Raw genomic sequence first — 22,051 nt, 5'->3', positions numbered from 1 at the left:
GTTTATAATGATTTGCAAGGGCAGTGAGACAAATGGCTGTGCGGTCTTGCGCTTATCTGTGTAGAACTCAGTGGCAGCAGGCAAAGTCAGAAGCTGGCAGAACAACAGTCACTGGACTTCTCGCGCCCGTGACGTTCTCGTCAGAGTGGATCCAACATGGGAACAGATGTGACGGCAGGAACATGAGCTCCCACACCCGATATCCCAAGCCATCGTTTGGGCAGAGACCAGCGGACCAGTCCGTCCTGAGATCGCTGCGGAAGCTCGCGACCGCCGCCAGCAGACGAGGAGCGGCCGGTGCGTCAGCATGTGCCAGAAGTGCGTCAGCGGAGCCACTTCGGCCGGGGAGCCGGGCAGGGCTCGGACGGGCCGGCGTGCCAGCGGGCCGCCCCGCCAGTGTGGGTCGGGCCGGGCCTCGCTCAGACGGTATTGTGCGCCGGGCCGATCAAAGGGAGGAGCGCAGCACGGTGCAGCGCGGCGGCGAGCCTCAGGCCGCGTGCGAGTGCGTCGGTCAGCAGCGGCTGGGCACCGGCCTCGTCTACCTTTGCATCCGATATCAAAAGGCTGCAGCTGACGATGTGGCCACTGAGAACCGCCCTACTTCTGAAGTGTTTGTTGAGGCTGCTCAGCACGAGTGCAGACTTAACACCCGCTAGCTTGTCATCTTGACCTACATACGGACAGACTGCCTCCCCGTTTTCGCCGCGGCCTGCTGCGGTCATGGATTCAGACCGGGCCGGGCCGGCGCTGATTACCGTATCGACGACACACCGCCAGCTGCACGTCGTCGGTTCCGACGCACACCACGTGACCGCGAGCAGCTGGGCCCGCTTCCGGCCCGCTGGTCGGGACCAATCCCCCCGTCAGCGCGTCACCAGCGCGCGCTCAGGGCCGCGGGGCGGGGGAGTCGCAGGGACGCTAAATATAGCGCCGTCGAACAGGACGGAGCACAGCCAGAGTGATGACAAAACTTCAAGGAATCTGAACTGATGGCTTGCATTCATTTGACGAATATAATGCCCGTGTCAGGAAGTGGTCTATTCGTTTACCTAAAACGCATCGACATCTGATCAGCAGCCCTGCGCCTTTGCTGTCTTTGGCTGCTGTTGGAAGCTGATCTATACCACCAACAAACCGCGTGCTTGCCGTTGTTTCATACATCTAAAGACAGCGTGTGTAGCACTGGTGTTAACGTTTCCAGGTTGTTTTCATTACAGCCGCATTCCACCTGACGCTAGTTTCATGCATTCCGATTTCATCCATTGTTACGTCACGAGAGATGACAGTCAGCGTTGCAAGAAGGGTTTAAACATTTTTGCGCGCGCAAAACCAAGAAGCTGCACTGCCCACAGGACAAGTCATCACCACGCGTTACGCATCGTCCGCAGGTTTTACGGACCACACCCTCGTGATGGGACTATAAAGCCGCGCGCGGTCGGGACCAGCTGGTCTGGAGCACATGTGCATGCACGCTCCAGCGACCCCCGAGCCGTCGGCAGCCTCTTCATCACACACTCCCGACAGTCCTGATGCGCGTGCCGAATGTGGCGCACTTCCGATCAGGCCAGTTATTTCTAGTTATACTAACGCAAAGCATTCCTGGCCGGGGGGTGGGCGTCTCTCATTAGGCGTCCAGCCCAGGATGGCGTTTATGAGGTCTTGCTTCCGGCCTGCGCCATTAATTATCCGCGAAATGTCGCGGCATTAAACACCACGACACTGCACATCAAACATGATGCCGGCCCGGATACAGCGGCACGGCAACACGCACGCATCAGATGTGGCAGCGCCGAGAGATGGTGACTCAGGACTGTTGAGGCATCACTATAGACGTCCGCAAGTGAAAACAAAAAGGGATTCAAGCAAGTGTTCAAATGTTCTAATGACATAATTTCAAGAAATGCAGTTTGCCGAACATAATGACAGGTAACGCGTCGCAACAAGTTTTTACATTCGGCTTTCCCGTGAAAATGCTGCGGTCTGAAAATACACCGTGCAAAATACGCGGAAATATACGGTGTAAGACAATAACCCAATCGTGCGCACCTTCTTGACCCCGCAGCAAACGGCTCGCACGCGTTCTGTTAGACGCTGATGGCGCAGGTGTGCGTGCAGTACTGACCCATGCACCAAGCGCCATTCATCTCCGCCTAATCGTTATTCTCACCTGATCCATGTCGTTACCGACATAAAACATGAATATATTTGCATGCCAATGATTCGCAGCGCAGAGAGGCAGTTATCGGTACGCGCGTGTGAGAGAGCCAAAGAAACGAGACCAGCTGCGGTATCTTCAGGGGTGGCCCATGAAGACAGATATTGTCCTCTGTTGAGCAGTGTTAGTGCGCCAGCAAAAGCCCTCCTTACACCGTCCTGGCCAACCAATTCCGATTCAGTAAGGCATGCTTGCAATGCGCGATTTCTGACAGCAGTGTGTATTCATGTTAACATTGTATCTCAGTGGATATACAACTAACAATGCACCTGTCATTCATTATGCTAATGTTTACCCCTAACTACAGACTGGAACTAAGACGGGGATAAGACATGGATGACTGCCCTTTTTTGGTTCCATTTGTTAAGAAGTACTCTTCATGTGGTACATACGTCATCGTGCATAGCTTGTGACAAATGGCATACAGGGAGTAAGCTATAAAACCGTGTGATGGCCTTTGATGAAGGTATAAGAATATGCTTCCGTATTTTACTTTATCAGCACGAAGTGTCTATTGCACAATCGTTTCGTATCGGTGAGCATGCATCGCACCGGTATCGAGCCACGAAACACCTTGTTGCACCGCCACGAAATCTCATCCCCGTCTCGAGCCTCAGCAATACCCTTTCGTTCCAGCGTTATGCGGGCGCATGGCTGACGCCGCATTTAAAGGCAATGGCTATTTGACTGCGCGCTGTCCGAGCGGGGTCCCGCTCGCAGTGAGACGGAGCTCCTGCAGCGGAGTACGCTCAGCGATGGTAAGAATGTCCGCCGCGATCTCCAGATCCGTGCGTCGAATTCTGAGCGTCGGTGTACGTTCGGCCGGCATACGTCGGTGTGGGGTGCGTCATTGTTCGGGCGCGGCGCGGCCGTGCAGGGAGTGCCGTCGGCCGCCGCGCGACGGCTCAAACATCTCGGCCGCGACCGCGGGCGGACGGTCGCACGGACTGAGGGCAGCGCCGCGTCGCATTCCACCCATTCCGCCGATGACTGACGGTGATTTACCGAGCGGGTCAGCAGCTGGGAGCAGTTCCCGCCGCATACTCTAGACCAGGTCTTGCACGGTCAGCCCGGAGGCAGCGGCGCCGGCAGAGGCCACACCGACAGAGGCATCGATCCCGTTTTCTGCATGAGTCGCTTGTGGCTTCCCTCACGACGGCCTCTTTGAAGGAGGAGGCTCATTTCAAAAGTCTTACTCGTGGCGTCCTCGCGAAAATGTATGAAGCTCTGCACGCGCCTTCCTCTCTCTTCCATCTCTCCTTCGTCTTCGCTCTCCCCTTCGCCCTCTCTCTCTCTTGCTTCCGTTCCTCCTTACATGCCTCTCTTCTTCCATCCATACTTCCCTCTAGTCCTACCTCCCTCTCCGCCTTCCTTTCCCTTTCCTCCCTCCCTTCCTCCCTCCGTTTTCTCCCCCCCCCCCCCCCTGGCTCCTGATCCTAGCCTGGGAGTGTTTGGCATTCCGGCCCGGCAGACCACTCTCAAAACCTGAGCCACAAAACAGACGGCGAGCATCAAAAAGCCACGGTTGGAAGTCAGCTGACCACATTCAACACGCAATGGTACGTCCACTTCACCTCAGTTCTAGTGCCAAAATCTGGCACAGAACATGTTGCCGGAGGCGGGGATAGAAAGCTTTTGTACTAGCTCCTGTCTCGGTATATGAAAGAGCGGTCAGTGCTGTAGCCCGTGATGCAGCTGCTCACACGGGGTGTAAGTCACTGGCTGCACTCAGTGGGCTACGATCTGCCGATCTTGCTCCAGACTCCCGAGGACGCCTGCACCGAGACTCCTCCAGACCTCATCGGACCAGCACAGACCAGCAGCGGCCCGGCGAGTGGACCCCCAGGGTCAGCGTTGGTGCTGACGTGCTTTACGCTGACATCAGCATCGCGCTGACGTGCTCGCGTTGACATCAGCATCGTGCTGATGGGCGAGCGTCTCATCCACAAGTAAAACAAGGCACACCACCGTCTTGAGAGCACGAGACAGCTGGAACGTGGACAGCAGCCTCAGGGTCCTCGGTCCCACCCCCGCCCCGGACCGACCCGCCGTGCTTCGCCAGAACGCCACACTATCATGTCCACAGAGGCCAGCGGCGGTGCGCGGGCCCACTCACCACCACCACGCCTAGCTTGTCCTTGCCGGGAGTAGAGGTCACCATGGCGCCGAACCACTGGCCCGACTTCTCGTCGATGGCGCGACCGCCGGCCACGTTGTTCCCTGCAGACGACACCGCTCACGTCACTGTCACGTCACCGTCACAGCGCGAGTTCCGTTACGACACCCGTCACGTCACATGACCACGTCGCGAACATTATGGTCATCGCGTGTCATCTGGCGTCACACGAATAAAGTCATCTAAGGTGGTGGTCCTGTTGGCAGGCACATGAGCTGGATGATTTACAGGAATGTTGTCCGACAATGAGGGTGTGCACAGAGGGAATTATTCCAATACGCAATAGCGGACTACTCTTGAGATCACAAAAAGGCATGGCGTCTCGCAGCGTACTTCACGAATTACTTATTTATGCCGGCAGCCATTCTCCCATGATGGGCGAGGTTTGTTTGTGGGAGCGGATGAGTTTCGTCTTTCGTGACGAAAGGCCACTTTGAATGCATGTATATATATATATATATATATATATATATATATATATATATATACATGCCCAATTAATCGTCATTCATAAATTGCTTTGAAAGTCAGCAACTGATCCCACTACGCTGTAGTTACGAGAATGGCTGACCAAGTTGAGGTAAGTCCGTGCTTTTTCCATGGCTCCAATTCCTACTCGCAAAAATACACTGCGACCCTAGAGCGGTTCGTGCAACCGACCCCAGGGCTGCAGCCAGTGGCAGACTATGATTCCTCTGACTATGATTCAAAGCTGCGTCTGCCGGGGCAGTGCAGTGCAAGCTGCAATGGCTGAGCGGCTCCAGCCTTGCGTCATCGCAGGACGTGTTGACACGCTGTAACCATAACAGCAATAATTGGTGCCGAGGGACCGCTGAAACGAAACAGCGGCAGACCACATCTGGCCTGCAACGACCAGTTGCGGCCGACATTTGGCGTGAAGCGTTTAAAGGAAGTATTGTGTATCGTACCAGTGTATGGATCAAGTGGTTCACTACAGTGTTTAAATACGCGGTCTTTAGTGGCAAAGTCCAGCTCCGCTTTCGGAGAAAGAAGCCGTTTTATAAACCGTAGCGCAGAAAAACATTGACAATCTATCTTTTTAAGGACTCGTTCTAAGCCCTTTAAATGGATGGGTTTCTGGGATCAGAGCTCACGCTAAGCAGTGTTTGTTGCGTAAGCCCTGATCCCTACCAACCGATCGTGCAATTTCAGGTCAGTGGTAGATTTTGATGTCGAGAGTTCAGCGTGCCGTGCCCGTGTGATGCCTCGGCACGGTTCGTCCCGTAGTCTGACGTCACCTGACCTTTTGTGTGTCCGATGCCACCGGCCGCAGACCATACCTGTCAAGGGCAAGTAACGAGTGCCTGATGTGACTTGAACCCGACTCGCCACGTTTGGGTGGACCGGAAGACAGGCGCTGTAATGAAGTGAGAAATGGGGACGAATTGCGTTTAATACATGCTTTCAATCATAATTGTATTGTGTTTGTAGCTGTTCGGTCGGTTGACTAAGCAGCCTAATGTGATGGATTGAGAATCCCAAACAACGGAGAGAGGCGAAACATATGTGGCTTGTAGCCGTCGTCAGTCTGGCCAAACTATTGGTGATAACTTTTAGGACGATTACATGCCGCGCATGCTGCCGCCGTATATGGGCATGCGGTACCTGAGCGGTGCTTTTTAACTGGCTACGGTTAGAGCCATGATATACATTTGCGAATTTCGATAATTTTGAGTTTTAACCACTAAGAACGAGGCACCCTGCCGAGCCCGGGTGCCATGTCTGTTGCCCGTATCAGTTCTTCATTTGATCATTCGTCATTAGTTCCCCTGAAGTGTGCAGCTGTGTGCATCCAAAAGAAACAAAAGTGAATTTGCATCCTTCCTACTTCTACTCTTCTCCATCCCAGATCGGCGGAGACGCCAGGCCGGACTGGCTCTGCAAGGGGCCTCTTCTCCACACCAGATCGGCGGGGGCGCCAGGCTGGATTGGTCCAGCAGGACTGTCCCCCTCCGCGCGGCGTCGGCGGCGTTCGCGTCCCGAGCCCGCCCTGGCGGGCCTCGACGGCCAGCCGAGCACGCGCCGCCGACTATCGGACGACATTCAATCCGCCGAGGCCCGACAGGTCCGGCCGGGCTGCCAGCGGCCCGAGTTGACCCGGTGGCCCTCATGAATATGGAGGCCAGCGTGGCAACAACCGCTTATTGATGGAGGGTCGCGTAGACGCCCCCGTCATCACGCCACTGCGCGTGTGGCGGGCGAGGCACGCGGCCGGCGTTGACCGGTCCTGCCGCGGCGGGGCGCTCTGCTGGAACACACCTGCGCGCGCAGTTCTTTTTAAGAAAGGGCGTCAGATGATGCGCAAAGAATGCGGGAATTTGATCAGAATGTGTCTGTCATGTGTTGGCAGCTTGTGGGACGGTCGTTTGGCTGCTCTCCAGGACGTGCACGATAGCAATGTTGCTCTCCAATGCTCTCCAGGACGTTGGGCGTAGCGTGCGCGGAGAGTCGTTGCCCCCGCACTTACAAGTCAAAGCCACGAGTTAACTGTTTATCAAGAGCGGACTCCGGCTCTTCACCCTCCGTACCTTGAAGACCTCGCACGTGCCTTCTGCGCCCCGCCCCTGACTACAACGGTCGCCTTCATCGGGCTGAGGACAGGCAAACCCAGACGCGATGTCGAGAGGACACGGAGAACGCCCCCACTTAATGCAAGAACTCTCCGACGCGGTCGCGTAGCTAAATAAAGTGGCATACAATCAACAGTCATACGAATCGACAGATTGTAATCGACCATCAGTCGATGTGAATAAGTTCCGTGATAAGTTCCGTGATAACATTGGCTTACGTGCACGGTTTCTGAACACTGCAAGGGGACTGGTAGCCAGCACAACATCAACAATTTCGTCGTACTACTGTAACAACATTTTGAGTTATTGCCGTAAGAGATAGGGGTTGGTTACTAGAGCGGGTGTCTCGGCTTTTGAAGCTGGCCCTGAGATGATGAGATCCCACAGGCATTTTGATTACCAGCGGCTGATCGGACAGGTGAAAGCAGAGGTCAGGGCGCTAGTGGCTTGATAGCTTCAAATTACTCGTAATAAAACCTATCCTACGATATCCCAATTACGTCCCGTCCTCTAACTCGAAACCCCACTTGCAAAGACTATTGAAGGATCAGACATGTAGGTGAAACGCAAGCCCATGTGCGTCAAAGCTTCCGTGTCGACAAGGTTGTCCTTGAGCTCGCTGGCACAGCCAAACGTGGCCTCCACCAGGCCAATCTCGACGCTATCTGCATATGGAGCTCTTGTTTTGGGATAGCCCAGCTGAGGAGGCTGATGTTATTACCCAGTACGTAATCGTTTCTAAAAGATAAACGGTGCCTTCCGATGAGCAATAGCTGGCATATTATGTCCGAACAATAATTAGTCAGCAAGCGACGAGAGAGCTTGGAAACGGCGTATGATATATGACGACCGTATAAATTTCACCTGCTTCCTGGCCGTAGCCAGCGGGCTTCAGAGAAATTAACTTGTCAAAGATATCGCCCCGGCTGGGCTGGCTGGGGACACCAGACTGTGAGAGGCTCCGTTAGAAGTCACAGAGGTGCGGTAGCCTCAGAGGTGCAGGCAGGAGTGTCACTTTCAAAAATGGGTTCAGAGGGCGCCCAGCCGACAATGTTGACCTATCCCGCTCAAAACCTGATTTCTTCCACAAATTTTGACCAGTCTTCACCGGTTTGACCATTCCTCGAGATCCCTGAGCGTTCAGGTGGGATTCAGGTTCAACAGACATGTGGCTGCCGGCTGAAGGAAAAATGCATACGAAGAACGGATTATGCAAGGGCTCCTATAAGTTTTGCCGAGGGATAACGTATGAAGGCGAAACGAAGCGCAGCGGTCAGGACCGGATTCACGAAAACCTTACAAGGTTAGAAAGGTTAGAGATTAGAGAGCTGAAGCATGGTTAGAGCGCATTAGAGCGCATGGTAGAGAGATTAGAGCGCATGGTTAGAGAGAGCATATGCACGACTAAGTGGACACAGCTAGTGAATGCGTGGCGGTTTGAAACGCAACAATGGAATGCGATAAACGGATACCAGCTTTACAGCATACATTTAAGCAACAGCAAAATTCCGCGCGGATCTCAGGACATGACAATTGCTGCACAGTCCTACCGTTCCCCTGAGGCTGAGCATAGAAATGTCATCTTGGGGCTTTGACGCTCTCAAGCTTTTTGACATGCTTTCTGAGCAATGTCGTTTAGTTGCACACATGTAGAGCTAGTTCTCTAGTCGTTGCAGTGAACACTGACACTTGACACACGCCGTGAGTTCCTTTCCATGGTTTTGTTCGGTACATGTTATCGAAGCTTTTCAATACAGCCGTCCGGGCAGTCCTCAGCGCAGCACCGCGTGTTGGATGACAAGATATGAGAGCCTGAACAACTGGAAAACTCCTGATGTTGGCACGATGTTTTTATGTGAACGTGTGAATGTTGAATGCTTCGAACGGCGGATCTGCATTGCTGCATTGCTCTGATCCGAGGCATAAAACAAAATTTTAAAAAATGCAAAGTTCATGGTAAGCAAATGTCCAGCATTACGAAACAAATGCGTAAAACCCACCACCGCATGCTTAAAAGCTGTCATTTATGACACATTTTTGTTTCCGATGCTATCTCGTTAAACACATGCCAATATTTGCAGGCTGGCTTAACATGCAAAGGATTTGGAATGACAAAAATATAGGGTCTTTACAGGATATTATGTGGTCCAAAATGAGATTGAAGGTAGAAGTGATGCATTCAGGTACCTAGTGTCCCAGTATTTCAAGGAAATTATCTGCATTTCCTTGGCCCAGCATTCTGTTATGCTCTTTTTTTGGGGGGGGGCTCAGACGATCATTGGGGGCTCAAGTCTGCATGGGGGGGGGGAGGGCAAGAGCATACAACGTGGCGTCCTTGAGTGCACGGCAAGAAAAACATTGCTCACTCAGAGATGCGTGCACGCGAGGACAGGTGACTGGTCTGTCTGCACGTTCACATACGGAGGACAGATGACCGGTCTACATGCGCACACGCGCGGAACCATGGGTGAGAGGCAGCACTTATGTCCTCCTGAGACTGCAATCAAGCGTGGTGTATTGGAGACCATGCACTTCCTCAGTCGTTCAGAATGGGATACGAGTGAGAGACGATGTACCATGTCCCTCAGAAGGGAGTTGCTTATTGGCGACGTTGTATCGTGTCCTTCAGGAGGAGGCACGATTTGGAGACGTTGTGTCATGTCCCTCAGAAGGACGCACGAAACGAGAGACGCTGTACCATGTCCCTCAAAAGGAGACACGAATGAAAGACGCTGTACCACGTCCCTCAGAAGGAGACACGAACGAAAGACGCTGTACCACGTCCCTCAGAAGGAGACGCGAACGAGAGACGCTGTACATGTCCCTCAAAAGGAGACACGAATGAAAGACGCTGTACCACGTCCCTCGGAAGGACGCACGAATGAGTGTCGCTGCATCGGCCCACTCAGTGAAAGGCAGCGATGGAGGGGACGCGGTGGTCCCTCGGCTCCTTACGTGCAACGCGGCCCCTTGGGAGATATTTACGATGAGCTGCGGCGTGCCTATCTTGACGGCCGTCTCGTCAAACGGACAGCGCCTGCTTCAGAAACGGCCCATAAATATTTATCAGGTGCGTGCGGATACGGACTGCAGCGGCGCGCGCGCCGGCGCGGCGTCTGTGACGCGATGCGGCGAACGTGACGCGCGGCGGGGCGGCGCTCCGATGCCGCCAGCCGCACGCGGCTGGTCCGGCCGCGGGCCGAGCCATGGAGCAGCGTCTGGAGCCCACTGCAGACTGAGGGCCGCAGCAGGCTCCCCGCTGAACGAGGTCTCTCGGTCCGAGAGACCTCGGCGACGGTTGGCTCACTTTTGCGAGGTCAGCGCGCCTCTTGTGCGGTGCTCAGCGCACCTCGGCGCGCTAGCGACGATGGAGCAATGAGAAAGCTGTGCTGGTCAGAGGCAGTCGCTGATTGCTGGTCTTCAGAACTTTGGTCATGATAGGGCAGTCGGCGCGGTCTCAGCATGGGCTGATCCCTTGAACACCGTTCCTGGACTAGCTGTAAACGGCTGAGTGGAGAGTTCTTCAGAAAATGGCAACGAGGTGCATAGTGCCACTCCTGCATTCAACTGTATCATATTGACTGCTTTGCATACAGGTCATTCCAGCACAAAATGTTACAACGCGAATGACCTTGCATGCACAAGTAATCAATTAACTATTGGTACCTCAAAAATTACGCAGCATTGGTGGTAAGGCGCACAGCGCGGTCTGTTGGGATGTTCTGATCTAGCACGGACGATCAGCGCCAGCTCTGGTCACCACCGGAGAGGCGGCTGAGAGCCGTGCCTGCTGGCCAGGCCTGAGCTCTCCCCGCCCGGCCCTGACGAGCGGGTGATCCGCTGATGGGCGGGGCAGATTTGGTACACCCTGATCTCCCTCCGCCCGGCCCTGATGAGCGGATGATCCGTTGATGGGCGGGGCAGATTTGGTACACCCTGATCTCCCTCCGCCCGGCCCTGATGAGCGGATGATCCGTTGATGGGCGGGGCAGATTTGGTACACCCTGATCTCCCTCCGCCCGGCCCTGATGAGCGGATGATCCGCTGATGGGAGGGGCAGATTTGGCACACCCTGATCTCCCTCCGCCCGGCCCTGATGAGCGGCTGATCCGCTGATGGGCGGGACAGGGACAGTCCTCCCTCCGCCAGGCCCTGACGAGCGGCTGATCCGGTATGGGCGGATTCGATCTGATGCTCCCTGACCTCCCTCCGCACGATCCTGACGAGTGGGTGACTAGATCTGCTGATCGGCCGAGTACGGCTGATGCACGTCGTGACGTCTAGTGACCACTGCACGTCCGACCTGCGCCCGACGAGCCGCCGAATGGCCCCATTGCAATTCCGATGCGCCCGATCGGTAGTCTTTGGGTGTCGCTTGATGCGGAGGTGGAGAACGAGGCGGTCCGGAGCTGGCGCGTCGGGTGGCCGCCAGTGGCAGGTCTGATCGCTATCATATAAACGCCCGGTTGCTGCATACACCGGCCGCCTGGACGCCCGCACTTCTGCGACGCGCTGGTGGTCTGATCAGTCCTATTCAGGGGACGAGAAGAGAAAGAGAGGCGGCATTGTCCAGCTCCTCCTGCAGGTGCGACGGCAGCACGTCGTCCGGCGACACTGTGACCCCAACGCCCTGGCGCTCGCGCTGAACGAGCGGCCCGCCGGTGGCGGAGCACCCACCGTTGACGTCGAACGGTATCTGCTGACAGCTCGCGTAGGCGGGCCGCTGTCCGGCGGTGCTGTTGACCGCGCAGCGGTACACAGCACCGCCGCGTACGATGCCGGGCTGCTGCGTCTGCGCCCGCGGCGCCCCCACAAGGACCCTGAAACGGCAGCGGAAGGTGTAAGGTCACTATGACGTCATGACACAGCTTCGGTTTCTACCACTGAATCCTCTGACGACAGGGGAATGACAGGGGAACGCGTGTGTTTGAACGCTCAGTTAGCTATCTTGATCTATCCATACACCATAACTTGCAATTTACATCAGCGGTTTGAAACGAATGACACTAGGTTCAACATCGCTAGAACAGTCAGTGCGGTTGCGTTTTGACCTGATGTCGTTCCACAAGCAGCTTCAAACGATTGCATAATCGGCACGAATGCACGCAAAAATGGCGCAAAGAGTTGCTTGTGCAGACCGATGCGAGAACATACAAATGGTCGGTAGGGTGTCTTTTGAATGGTCAGTAATCAACCAATCTCAAGCTCAGCTGCCTTGACAACGTACGTTGCTACATGACAGTAGTGCGGTACAACCGACCAACCACTACCGCGTCTCGGTCCCACTTCGCAAGGCGGCGACGGCGACCGCTGACCGGGACGGCATCTCTCCCACATCATCTGCTGCGTTGTGACAGTTCGCCGCATCACTTGGGTGTCTTTTGTCGGCGCGTTTCAACATGTATCGGCGCCATCTACCAAAGACGGCTAATTTAGCTCTGCGGCCGCCGCGGCACGGGCCGAACCATACATCACGTGACCGGCGGACTTGTGACGCGGCTGACGCGGCGCGCGACCGTTACGTGTTTTATCCTCGGCCGAACTCACGGCCTCCCGCGGCGCCGGGCCCACAGACCACACCTCATCTGCCGACGGGGGGCCGGCGATCCATCTGGTGACGAGACTTCCCAGGTGGCCGTAACTAACCTCATTACGCTGTGGACCGGGACAATAGCGCTCACTTCATAATTAGTGACTGCTGGTTGCCGAAACGGTCGCGATCCAAGCCATGGGAACTTTTCAGCATTCGAGGGAATTCAGTGATGGTCTGAATATTTACGCTCCAAGCGCATCCATGACCGTAATGTATTTCCGATTGTTTTGGTCTTTCCGCATCTTCAGATCAAGATGATTATCTTATACCTCAGACGAAATATATTGCTGACTGCTCAAGCTCACTGGTCAGAATTATCTCCAAGCTCCCAAAGAGCTTTGTCACATGGCGTTCTTCGGAATTCTGAACCACACATTGCTTCCATGGGCTGCGTCACTGGTTTCGAAACGATATGAATAGCCGAAAAATTCAGGGTGACGTTCGCCACGTCCGCTCAGGAGCTATAACTGTGTTCATTTGGTTGCTGGCGCAGCGTTCTGTAGGCCCGTCAGGTCACCATTGGTCTGAAATGTCAGTTGGCGTCCCGTGACGCGGCCGTGTGACGCGCGTCCGTCTGACTCATGGGGCGGACGAACAGCAGCGTCCCGGCCCGGACCCTGAGTCTCGGCCCGATCAGCGTCACCGGCTGCGGCTCTGCGCCTACACTGGTGCGAGCGGATTCGGGGCGCTCGTGGGCGAGGAACACATGCCTACAAATTGCGGTTATTTCGTGTTTGAATAGGAAGTGCAAGGTTTAGAAAATTCACACTCATTGTACGGCACTGTTGTCGCAAGAGGGACCGAAGACTAAACACAAATTAGTATTTGGCATTCATACCGAAATCGTCAAAAAGCGACAGTGGTAATATCGACTAAAACAATCAGAATACAGCAAGCCTTATATCCGTTGGCGCACCTAGATTCAAATTAAAGAACCCTTAACTTATCTATCTATCAACAGGAGAGTGTGATATTTCAACATCGTATTCAGTCCAAAAAGCATACGTATCGCGCTGACAAGGTTTCCCGCAGGTTATAGATGCTGGTGACAGCCCGAGGGTCCCTTCACGCCAATGCCTCACTTCACCTCTCAATGGTCTGTGCCATTCAAAAATCTTTGAATTCGACTGAGGCTCGTGTTTCAGCTTCAAAACGATATGGCTTCTTAATATGCGGAAACGGTCAAAGCTGATAGATCCAGAATGTCATGGCCACAGGTCAAGCCATCCCCAAACTGCGGTGAAATTCACGCTGGGTGAAGCCTGTTCATCTATTCTGATCAAGCTAGATCAAACATTGCCTCTCAGTTCAAAGCGGCCCCCTCCCCCCCCCCCAACATTACCGACCGCAGGTCACTGCTGGAAGACTGTCTTTGGGTCGCTGGCTGTCATCTGTGTCCCAGAGCAGTCAGGTGGCATTCTTCTCGGCACCTTGACTGTTGCTATTGTACGGCTGGTAAGACGACGACTTGGCTCAGTTCCAGACGCTTTCAAAACACTGCCAGTCCAACGTAAATACAACGCCACCCGGCGCCCGTCAAGAGAAGCTCTCAAGTGATCAGGTGGTGACAAGCAGTGGAATATCGAGCGAAAACCACGGGTAAGTGCAGCGTGCGAAACAGAGGGCGCCCTCTGTGAGAGCAGTCGAGGCATGAAGGAGGTGAGGAGAGAGGGAGGGAGAGTATGAGAGGGAGAGAGTACCTCTCTTCTGACCAGTTATTCTGAACTGGCACAAAAAACATCTTAAAAACGGCTTCATACATGTTCTACACGGGGTCAGTAACACAGCAGCGCACCAGCAGACTGACAATAATTTGGATCATATCATGGTGGTTCACTTACCCAACAAAAGTTCAGCGGTGGTACAGTTTCCATTATTCTGCATTTTAGATACAAAGGCCTCTCCTTGAAAGCACAATTTTGTTCCGTTTCAGCAGAAGCCTCTCATTGCAGATGGTCTTTGGCAAATCTAATCAAGGCCCAATCCCTTTATTGATCGTAGAGGGCCATCAGCGTCATGCCACGCTTAGTTGCCGCACTAATCATAGTAAGTACACAGCAGCCATGTGTAGCCACATCACCTCTCATTAATTAGGTGCGCCACTTTTGCACCAAGCTGCCGTGATTAGGCTTGGAAATCACGGCACTGCGGGCAAGCCAAGCATGCAGCCCTGAAGCGAATCCACTCTCATCGCTGCGTGAACGACAGCCCGAAACGAATGAGATAATGAATGGATGGGTGAGATGCGACACCCCGTGAGAGAAGAGCCCCGAATGAGCTCGAGAAACTCGGGAGCGTTATTGGGAATAAGGAAAATGCACCGATGAGTTACATTCACGCCTGGCTTCGAATGTCCACCGGGATGCTTACCTATGCGGTCAGACCTGGTTGCAGCGGCCGCCAGTTGGCTTCTCACGGGTTGTGCACACGTTGCATGGAAAGGTCCTCACATGTAAGATTTCCTTTACCCCACTCGCGCGCTGTCCATGCGCTGGACGGCATGGACAGCGTGTGAGTGGGGTAAAGGAAATAACCATACCCATCCGCTGCCCATTCCTGATATGTCGTATCCACTGGTTATCCAGTTACTTGCACTGTTGAGCGCGTATGCTCTAAATTATTGATGAATTTCAGGGATGCTTAAACCCACCTATTCTTTTGCATTTATAATTGGAAAAATATGCGAATGGACCCCATGGGGGACGTTTCCGAAATACATTATTTATTTATTACTTAAAAAAACACATGCAGTAACACGGTGTAATATTTCTTCAAGCGGCCAGTCCAGCCCGCTACCCATTCCATATGGGTGCCCATGACTTTACCCGCCCCATGAAGCCCTGTTATTGCATACAACTTTATCCACGAGAAGGCGGTTAATTTACAAAGCATGTTTTTGTAATGACGCTATCATTTACGTTCAGTAGCCTGTAAAAAAAAACCACTTGCGCACGCCATTTAACACCTGAAAGGCCTACCAAAAAATTTTTCGGGAGTTTTCTCCTGGAACAAACCGAAGTAATGACAAACTCTAATTACGCAATCCCAACAAATCCCAAATATTGGGAATATCACCACCATGCGTTCAGTCGCCGACGATGACACCATGTGCCTTGGCATACGCTGTCGCAATGGAAGAACCGTTACGCGGTATTCACAGCGCATTGGGCCCATCCCCAGACCAAAACCTCGCAGACTTACGAAGTGTAACGAGAGGATTGAAAAATAACTAGAAGGTGTGAAGGTGGGACTTCGGTTCAAGACGTCCTGGAGAAGACTCATAGCCGAGGGAAACATACGATGTGAGCCAGGAGAGTGCGCCGCACCCTGCTATGCATTTGGCTAAAGTGAGGTTTGTTGGTGGCGCCAATCTCTCTAATAGCCACACTCAGATTTTAGTATAACATTAGCTTCATCACAAGCGTGACTGGTCAGCGGTAAGCAGATGCACGTGCAATTTAATCAATACGATGAGCTATAGAAGTCATTAAGTGGGCATACCAACAGCTATTAACCCTTAGCTAGTTTCACATCCGTCGTAAACGTGACCGCGGGACGCTCCCGTCTGGCGCCCGGATCCGCTCCCGTCTGGCGCCCGGATCCGCTCCGGTCCGAAGCCCAAATCCGCTCCGGTCCGAATCTCGGATCCGCTCTGGTCCAAAGCTCGGTTCCGCTCCGACCCGGCGCTCGGATCCACTCCGGTCCGGGGCCCGAATCCGCTCCGGTCCGAATCTCGGATCCGCTCTGGTCCAAAGCTCCGACCCGGCGCTCGGATCCACTCCGGCCCGGTGCTTGGATCCGCTCCCGTCTGGCGCCCGGATCCGCTCCGGTCCGGCGCTCGGATCCACTCCGGTCCGAGGCCCGAATCCGCTCCGGTCCGAATCTCGGATCCGCTCTGGTCCAAAGCTCGGATCCGCTCCGACCCGGCGCTCGGATTCACTCCGGCCCGGTGCTTGGATCCGCTCCCGTCTGGCGCCCGGATCCGCTCCGGTCCGAATCTCGGATCCGCTCCGGTCTGGCGCTCGAATCCGCTCCATTCCGGCGCTCGAATCCGCTCCAGTCCGGCGCTCGGATCCGCTCCAGTCCGGCACGCAGCCGGCTGAGAGCAGCAGCGCGTCATCCTCCCTCAATCCGGGCCTGCGCGTCTGACAGCCCTATCGCCTGACGCCGTCAGACACTAGGCCAAGTGAAACCGTCATCCCGCGGTCAGTGATCCATGACGAGCCTGGTGTTAAAGTGGTCAACACATCATTGTGGGTGAAGGCGTGAAGTTGGGTGATGAAAGGGTGCTGCCGCAAAATTATGATGATTACACCGGCATGCGGACGGTGTTGCCGACAGAGCAGTGCGTGCCAGCTAGCAGACACAGCCGCAGGTCATCGCAGGTGTCGCCTTCGCTGTTTGACGTGTGCAGGATCTGCCGAGTCTAATCCAGGCCGAAAGGGAAATGTGCAACGATTCAGCGGCTTGAGTGATGGGTAAACAGACGCCATAAATGATTACGCGCGTTGTACTCGGCGCATGATTTGGGCCACCGGGTCGTCAGGTGGGGGACGGCTAAGATCAGAAGCTTCAGATTGCAATTGTCGTGAGAAGAGTCTAAAGGGGCATGCGCATATTGGAAAAGACTGGGGTGTTTAAGAGTCTGGGTTGGAATCGGTCGTGGGTTGGAATCGGCACTGATGATGCAGAAGCCGAGTCAGACTCAAGTCTGGTACTATGGATCTTTTTGCAAGGACTTACAACGATAGGGTACCTGGTGTGTTTTATTGTTTTTGTGTGGTTCTGTTTCGCCAACATCCCATGGTTTTCACCAATATCAAAATATCTTAACAACTAAACCACTCTGTGAGTTCAAATATTGCAAAGCAAAGCAACTGTTTGAAGTCAAGACCCAACTGAACATAAAACATCCTGCTGCATTTCACGAATCAACTCCAATTACAAACGGCATGTGCGGATATAAGACTCCGTAAATTCCTGTGACGATCATGGCAATACTATCGCTGACCCCCGCGGGCCCGCCGCCAGACCGACAGATGAACCGAGAGCCCCGCGGCTCGGACGGGGCAGCGGAGAAGGCCCCGGGGACGGCCCGCCTCTGCCCAGGGGGCCAGCAACGGCACCAGCACCACCGCCAGCACCGGCACCGGCACCAGAGCCAGCACTGGCACCAGCACCAGTACCAGCACCAGCACCAGCAACGGCACAAGCATCAGCACCAGCACCAGCGCCGGCACCGGCACCAACACCAGCACCAGCCGGCCGGTCTGCAGATCCGTGGCCCTCGTGTCACAGCTGATGGCCTGAGGCGTCTGTGTTGGGCCCGGCGCCTGACCCCGGCGAAACGTGCGCCCATGTGTATGTGCGCGCCTTGATATGTCTGTGGAACTTTTCCCCCACGAAACCTAGGAATACTTCATAAGCTTGTTGACGGTTGTCAGGGAGGCTGCAGGAATTTTCGAGACACTGTCATGCAAGCTGATTTTTCTGGCGATACATTACTGCGGTATTGTAACATCTCCATAAGTTCCTCTCCTCATTTGATGAGCATAGGAAAACTGGCGTTCGCATTGCGAAGAAAGCTTCAGAACAGGGAGGCCGGGTATAGTTACCAATGATAAGCGTTGCGGCGACACAAGATCAGCATATCTTGACAGAATAAAACGAGACGATCGTTTTGTCGAAGAAAAGCGTCGACGTGTTCCCTTGGGCACGGACGATCTCGGGCGCAGAGCAATATTCGCTTGTCTGGGACGTTTTGTGGCCCCATTGCCAGATCTCAATAACTGGAGCAGGGAAAGGGTAATGAAGCCAAGCTACTGCGCCGGGTGGGAAAATGTACCTGCTATCCACTATTGAGCTTGTACCGCCTGTCCAAAAACGATCGAGATGAAGCCTGCGACAGCTCCCAAAGCCGCCATGCACGCGTGAGAGGCCATATGGCGTGGAGACTGCATAGGCTATAGCGCAACATGTTAAAACCGTTACTCATCCAGAGCATTTGTGTTATGTGGAACGCTTCGATCACAATTACCGGAACTATAATGCACCCTCAAATCTTAGCCATTTGAGTTAAAACTGGTGAAGTTCTCCAGACCCAAGGCAAGTCAGCATTCACGTGTCGCCAGCTGTACCTTGGCGAACGGACATCAGCCATTCACTCAAACTAGACATCATTGCTCCCATGTCTGAAAAACCCACGAATAGGCATTCCGATGCATTGACATCTTCCATCGGTATGGCAGTCCTAAAGGCGACGAACTCCATTCGTTTACGGTTTGTTATCGTACGCGTCGTACACACATGATAGTAAGATGTCTGCTAGTACTCCGTTTATCCCACGCCGCGCAAAAGGCATCTTTCTGGTTGATAACGTGGCTATGGGTTTCACTCTTCGTCCTCGCAGCTCGTTGGGCTGGCCAGGAACCCGACGGCAGCTTCCGACACTGGCCTAGGGGCCGATTCTCGCACCAGATGGAACATGGCCAGCCAGCGGGTGCCAGCTCCACATGGTGCAGAAGCGCACCCGACGTTCAGGACGGCGCTAAATGTCACCCGATCCGCGCTATAATTAACCCACTAAAAATACAGACGATACCAGGGGACGGGTCCCGTGATACAGGGGTGGGTGTCATGCGCTCACGCGAGGTGAGCCGGGGCTGGCGCCGACGCCGCACCGGTGGCAGCGCCGGAAGGCATAATCCGCGCGTTCGGCCAGCGCAGACTTGTTAGCGCAGATGTGGGGAGTAAAAATGGGTGATGTGTTGTTATTTGTTGGTCTAATCTTGCACGGTTCTTTCTGATGTTGCAGTGAAAAATGAGAGGAGGGTGTCCATCGGGCATTTGAGCCATTTCTTTCTGCACAACGCCTGTGGTCCCATGTTGAAGTTCAGAAATAATGGGGCTCCAGGCTCTGTAATGCATAAGGAGCTGGCATGCCTCGCCGAGGCTTAGCGCACACCAAGAGTGAGCTTGCATGCCTCGCCGACGCTTGGCGCACACCAAGAGTGAGCTTGCATGCCTCGCCGAGGCTTAGCACACACCAAGAGTGAGCATGTCACTTCAGCTCCCACCCATGATTGACAGAATCCGATCAGGTCAAAAGCTTCTATGGATCCGTTGGAGAACGACTTAAGTGAGAGTGTAACGTCAGAAACAGGATCGTATGATCTAGAACATTTGCTCCTACATATACGTATGTCAGAACCTTATGATGAGGGATGGAGATTATGTTTAGATTGCTTGCAATTTATTTCCTTGCAGCATACCTAACAGTTGAAAATGTCAGCATTTATGTCCAAAGGTCCAAAGACATGTTCAACTGCAAACCTTTAGGCCAGGAATGTTCAAGCATAATCAGGCTGATGCATGTCATAAACAATTACGTGACGTTCCCAATGGTGGTTAGATAGGCCACTAAGTCACCAATTTTCTGAGCTTCTGGTGTAAACAACAATTTTCCAAAAACATTCCGGTGTTTATAGTAGATCGACGACTTCATTCTTCAACCTTGTGTCTAATATCGTCGTTGGAGTGGCTTCCCCTAAGTACGTTAGATTCTGCAGTTCCCACAGGCTGTCTCCATCGTTCAATGCTGCGCACGTCACGCACCCATACTACATACGATGTCCTGCAATACTACACCGTTCCGCATTCCATCAGACCCCGGTTCAATCAGTTACACACTTCAAGCGGACTTCATCAGGCATAAGGCTCGGCTCGTCACCAACCATTGCGACGTCGGAACTGTTTCCTCGCGCGCAGGGTGCGCAAATGATCGTCTAATGCAGAGCAGTGGCAAAAGCCTCCGAAGCTCTACGGTGAGCCGGACCGTCTCAGTCGCACGTTTCCGCGTTGCAGGTACACTGTCCGTTCTGCTGCCGAAAGGGGCCCGAGCCGACCGAGATCTTAGCCCTATCGATGACCTGAGCCGACCGGTGACCTGAAACGGCTGATGACCTGGCACGGCGCATGAGGTGACCCGACTGGTGACCTCACCGACCCGGGCCGGCCGGTGACCCAACGCAGCCGATGAGCTGTCCCGGTCACTCACCAGCTGCTGTCGCGGTCCGTGTAGCCGGCCACGCTGAAGCCGAACATCGTGTCGGGCGGGCCGTGATACACCGCCGCGTTTTCCACGTCGATGTTGTAGCCGAGCGTCGGCGCCACCAGAGCCGCCACCAACACCGTCACCGCGGACACCATCATCGGATACACGGCCGCCAACACAGCCGGCATCGCTGAAGAAGGATCGTCCCACGGCCAGGGCCACCGCTCGCGTGTACCGCCGGCGAGGGAGCTGGCGCGTCCCCACTGGTGCTGGGAGCGTGCCGACACCTCCCGGTCCCCGGAGAGCCAGCACCTGCCCTCGCCAGTCGGACGACTTTCTGACAGCACCGGGGAGGTTGCCGATGCCTCCGCTGGCACCCGGAGCTTGCTCCCAGCTCCGCTGGTACCGCGCGCGTGCTGCCACCTGCCCTGGTGTGCTGCGCGCACCACCGGCGGGGCCCTGACGCTCGGGCTGCCCCGGGACCTGACCGGTCGTGCCCGGACCGGCTACTGCCGCGCCGGGCCGCGAGGTGGAGAGCGGCCCGGAGTCGGAGCGCCGCTGGCGCCATCTGGACGCCGTCGGCGCGAGCGACAGGTGCTCGGCAGACCGCGGCCCCGGCCGATGACGCGAAGCAGGAGCGGAGCGGCGGCGCCACGCACTGCACCCGGTCACTGCACTGCCTGACAGCGGGAAGGGGACGGGCAGACCAGAATGCGCAGCTATTAATGTGATGGATGCTGCCCCGCGATGGGAGCGGGGATGTCTGTCGGCCGAGGATGTGCGCGGTGACAAGTGGCAGCACTTCCCGCCGAGATTCGAGGGATACCTCATTTTAACAGACAGGAGTTTGCAGTTAAACACTCAGCATTTGCTTGGTTTGGGTTTGTTTAGGTTTTGGTCTGCGCACATGCGTGCTGTAAGGCATATTGGCCAGTGGTGGTCAGGGCCCAGCGGGCGGCCCAGGAGGGCGCAGACGGCTGGTATGCGGTTGGTCGCGCCAGGCCGCGCCTACCGATCTCTGTTTACCAGCCGAGCAGACGTTGCTTATGGCAGCTGAGTGAAACTGCTCTGCCCCCCTCCTCCCTCCCCCTCCTCGTCGATAATTGTGGGATCCTTTGGGAGCTGGTTAGGATAAACTGTGCCGGCCAATGGTGACGATTGGGCACAACAGAGGCGCTGTGATCCAACGGAAGACGAAATAGCGCCAGTGACGGTCCTCGGGACTATCTGTCCTGGAAGAGACCAACCTCGCCCAAAGAAGCCCAAAGCGCAGAAGCAGTGGGGGAGAACACATTAACAGGTCTGCAGTCTTACCGACGAGGGCACGTCTAAGTGTATTTACACCAATGTGCAGAAGGTTCAGCGACATTTCATGAAATAAACGCTATTAGAAAGTAAATGCTTCTATTATGACTATACATAC

At 54.7% G+C, this 22,051-nt stretch overlaps 1 protein-coding gene across 1 annotated transcript in view; it reads right to left on the bottom strand.

Moving 5' to 3' along the window:
* LOC119096690 (integrin alpha-PS2-like) overlaps positions 1-21,121 on the bottom strand; it is a 40,664-nt gene extending 19,543 nt beyond the window's left edge. Inside the window, 3 exon segments of the mRNA XM_037219584.1 lie at positions 4,332-4,435; positions 11,660-11,802; positions 20,632-21,121. Coding sequence (XP_037075479.1) covers positions 4,332-4,435; positions 11,660-11,802; positions 20,632-20,816 — 432 coding nt within the window. The 5' untranslated portion in view covers positions 20,817-21,121.
* Between the last annotated feature and the right edge of the window lie 930 nt (positions 21,122-22,051).

This window comes from Pollicipes pollicipes, unplaced genomic scaffold, assembly GCF_011947565.3.
Source record: "Pollicipes pollicipes isolate AB1234 unplaced genomic scaffold, Ppol_2.1 Scaffold_4295;HRSCAF=5057_pilon_pilon_pilon, whole genome shotgun sequence".
NCBI lineage: Eukaryota > Metazoa > Arthropoda > Thecostraca > Pollicipedomorpha > Pollicipedidae > Pollicipes > Pollicipes pollicipes.
Note: the sequence above shows the minus strand (reverse complement) of the source record. Positions and strands in the feature narration are given on the sequence as shown.